The 2192-nt window shown below is 51.4% G+C and overlaps 1 protein-coding gene across 1 annotated transcript in view; it reads left to right on the forward strand.

Moving 5' to 3' along the window:
* PpBr36_05223 (uncharacterized protein) overlaps positions 1–1374 on the forward strand; it is a gene marked incomplete at both ends in the record, with an annotated part of 4105 nt that extends 2731 nt beyond the window's left edge. Inside the window, one exon of the mRNA XM_029892380.1 lies at positions 744–1374. Coding sequence (XP_029749764.1) covers positions 744–1374 — 631 coding nt within the window. The remainder of the gene's footprint in view (positions 1–743) is intronic.
* Between the last annotated feature and the right edge of the window lie 818 nt (positions 1375–2192).

The following is a 2192-nucleotide window of genomic DNA, read 5'->3' on the forward strand; positions in this document are numbered from 1 at the left end:
AAAAAAAAAAAAAAAAAAAAAAAAAACTACCTGCTTCCTCCTCCTGGTTGGCTGCATGTCTTGGCAGGAAACAGCGGTACTGTCGCATTGTGCTTTAAGCAAATTGTTTCGTCCTGGGTTTGTCATCCATGCAGGCTCTATATAATAATGTCAGTCACATCAGAGCCGGCCACTGTAGCCAAATCTGGCTGGAGCTTGGGCGAGCCAGATCGGCAGTTTGCGCTGCAGCCAGCACACAGTATACTGATGGGCAAGTGATACTATCAGAAACTGCTGCTGCCTCTTGCCCCTCGTCCCATGTTTGCTGGTACCCTAACATGTCCTGCCCTACCCCTTAGCTTGGCTTGCAGGATATGGTCCCCCCCGCCTGGCATGTTCGTAGCAAAAGTTATCCCCTGCTCTTCACACTAATACTTACAATCGCTGGTTCAGAGATACCTGGCGGCAGTCTGGCTTCTCATACGCGCTGCATTTGGGGGGGCTGCTGTTCCCCCTCTAGCATCCATCTACTAACACGCTCCCCAATGCCGCAACATCCGTTGCTTGTTCCGAAGCCAAATGCAACAGCGGACAATGTTGACAATCTTTCTCCTTTCGTCATGACCCAACCAACCGTTTTGCAGCCCATTCCACGCACCAAGCCAAACGCCCCCAAACCTAGCCCACCAACCCCACCGCGACAACCACTGAACTAACGTCAACCCTCTCCCGCTTTGCTTTGCTTCCCATTTCATCTTCAATAGGCTCCTCTCCCAAGCTATCGCCCGCCATGTGCTGGACCCCAGCCAGTTCCCCACTATCCTGCGCACCCTCCGCGGCGTACTGTTCCCCAACAACGCCATGGGCAAGTCTTCTTTGATACCGCCGGCCAACGACGAAGAGCTGCGTCTTCTGAGGCTCCGCTGCGCCGCTTCGCTGTATGCTCTCATCCCAAGGCCGTTAGCCAAGCTCTATTTTGGCAAAAGTGGAAAATCGAATGTTGGCGGCGGCGTCGACAGCAGCCGACCCCCTACGCGGTCCGTACCGGCAGCCAAGTCCTCCTCACCGCCCCAGAAGACCAGTTCTTCAATAGATGACCCTCGTGACCGTCCCGCGGGCGCTACGATCCCTGCTTGTGCATCAGCATCGGAATCGAAAGCAGCAGAGGCCAACCGGGCTGCAGCCCCCACAGGCTACGGTCCACCTCTCGGTCACTCAGACGTCGAGGATGAGCGCGCAGTGGCCGAGCTCGATGCGGATTTGTTGGATGTCTTTTCTGACGCATATTGCAACAAGCATCTGATGTACGGCATCGTCGAGTTGATCCTCGTGCGTCTCCTGCCTGAACTGGGGGAAAGGGGCGTCGTCGAGCTATTGGGCGAGCGGTTGAGCTAAAGGGGGAGAGAGCTGGTCCTGCCTCGGCTTGTAAATAAACTACACGTACATGTATTTGTTGCTTTCTGATGTTTTTGATACCACATGAAACTGTATCTCGACGGTTTTCCTGTCTTCTCTCCTTATAGTTAGGGCTATTGGAAAGTAGTGGACCCCAACACCATCGTGTACGGTTTCTGCTTGTCAATCTTTTAGGGTGGAGTCTTTTTTTTTTTTTTTGGGTCCTATGCATCGAAGCCCATGTGTTATTGAGTAATTATCAGCAAGTAAAGAGTCAAATGGGAGCAAATGAAACAACCTTGCCACTTTGCCTCGGCAAGTGCTTTGGGATAATTGAGTAAAGAGTAAAGAAAAAGAAAAAAAAGAAATCCCGCCTAAGAAGACCTGTTAGCCGCGCCAAAAGAAATAAGTGCTCGCGTCGACAAAAGGAAAACAGAGAGGACGACCCGTTTGGCTTGGCTTTGCTTTGCAACTCTCCGAAAACGAGGAAGGGAAGAAGTGATGATGCCATCAAGGTAAAGCGACGTTGTGGCCCTTGTTCAAAGCCAGGTAATACCATAAACGTGATACCAACAGGATAGAGTAGCCTCAATCATGCTTGTAATACCCCCGCGTGCTCCCAGCCTAGATATGAACAGATATAACCAGAAAGGTAGCTGGTGGAAAAGAATGTGTCCCATCCAAGACCAAACACCGGGGGCGATAGGTTCCCACCAAATGTGCTGTTTGGGAGCAATGAAACCCCAGTATGCAGAGGGAGGAACAATAAGTATGTGCGGGGAAACAATGTTGCAAAAAGATCGATGGCCTAGTCCAAC

The sequence above is a fragment of the Pyricularia pennisetigena genome, chromosome 6 (genome assembly GCF_004337985.1).
Source record: "Pyricularia pennisetigena strain Br36 chromosome 6, whole genome shotgun sequence".
NCBI lineage: Eukaryota > Fungi > Ascomycota > Sordariomycetes > Magnaporthales > Pyriculariaceae > Pyricularia > Pyricularia pennisetigena.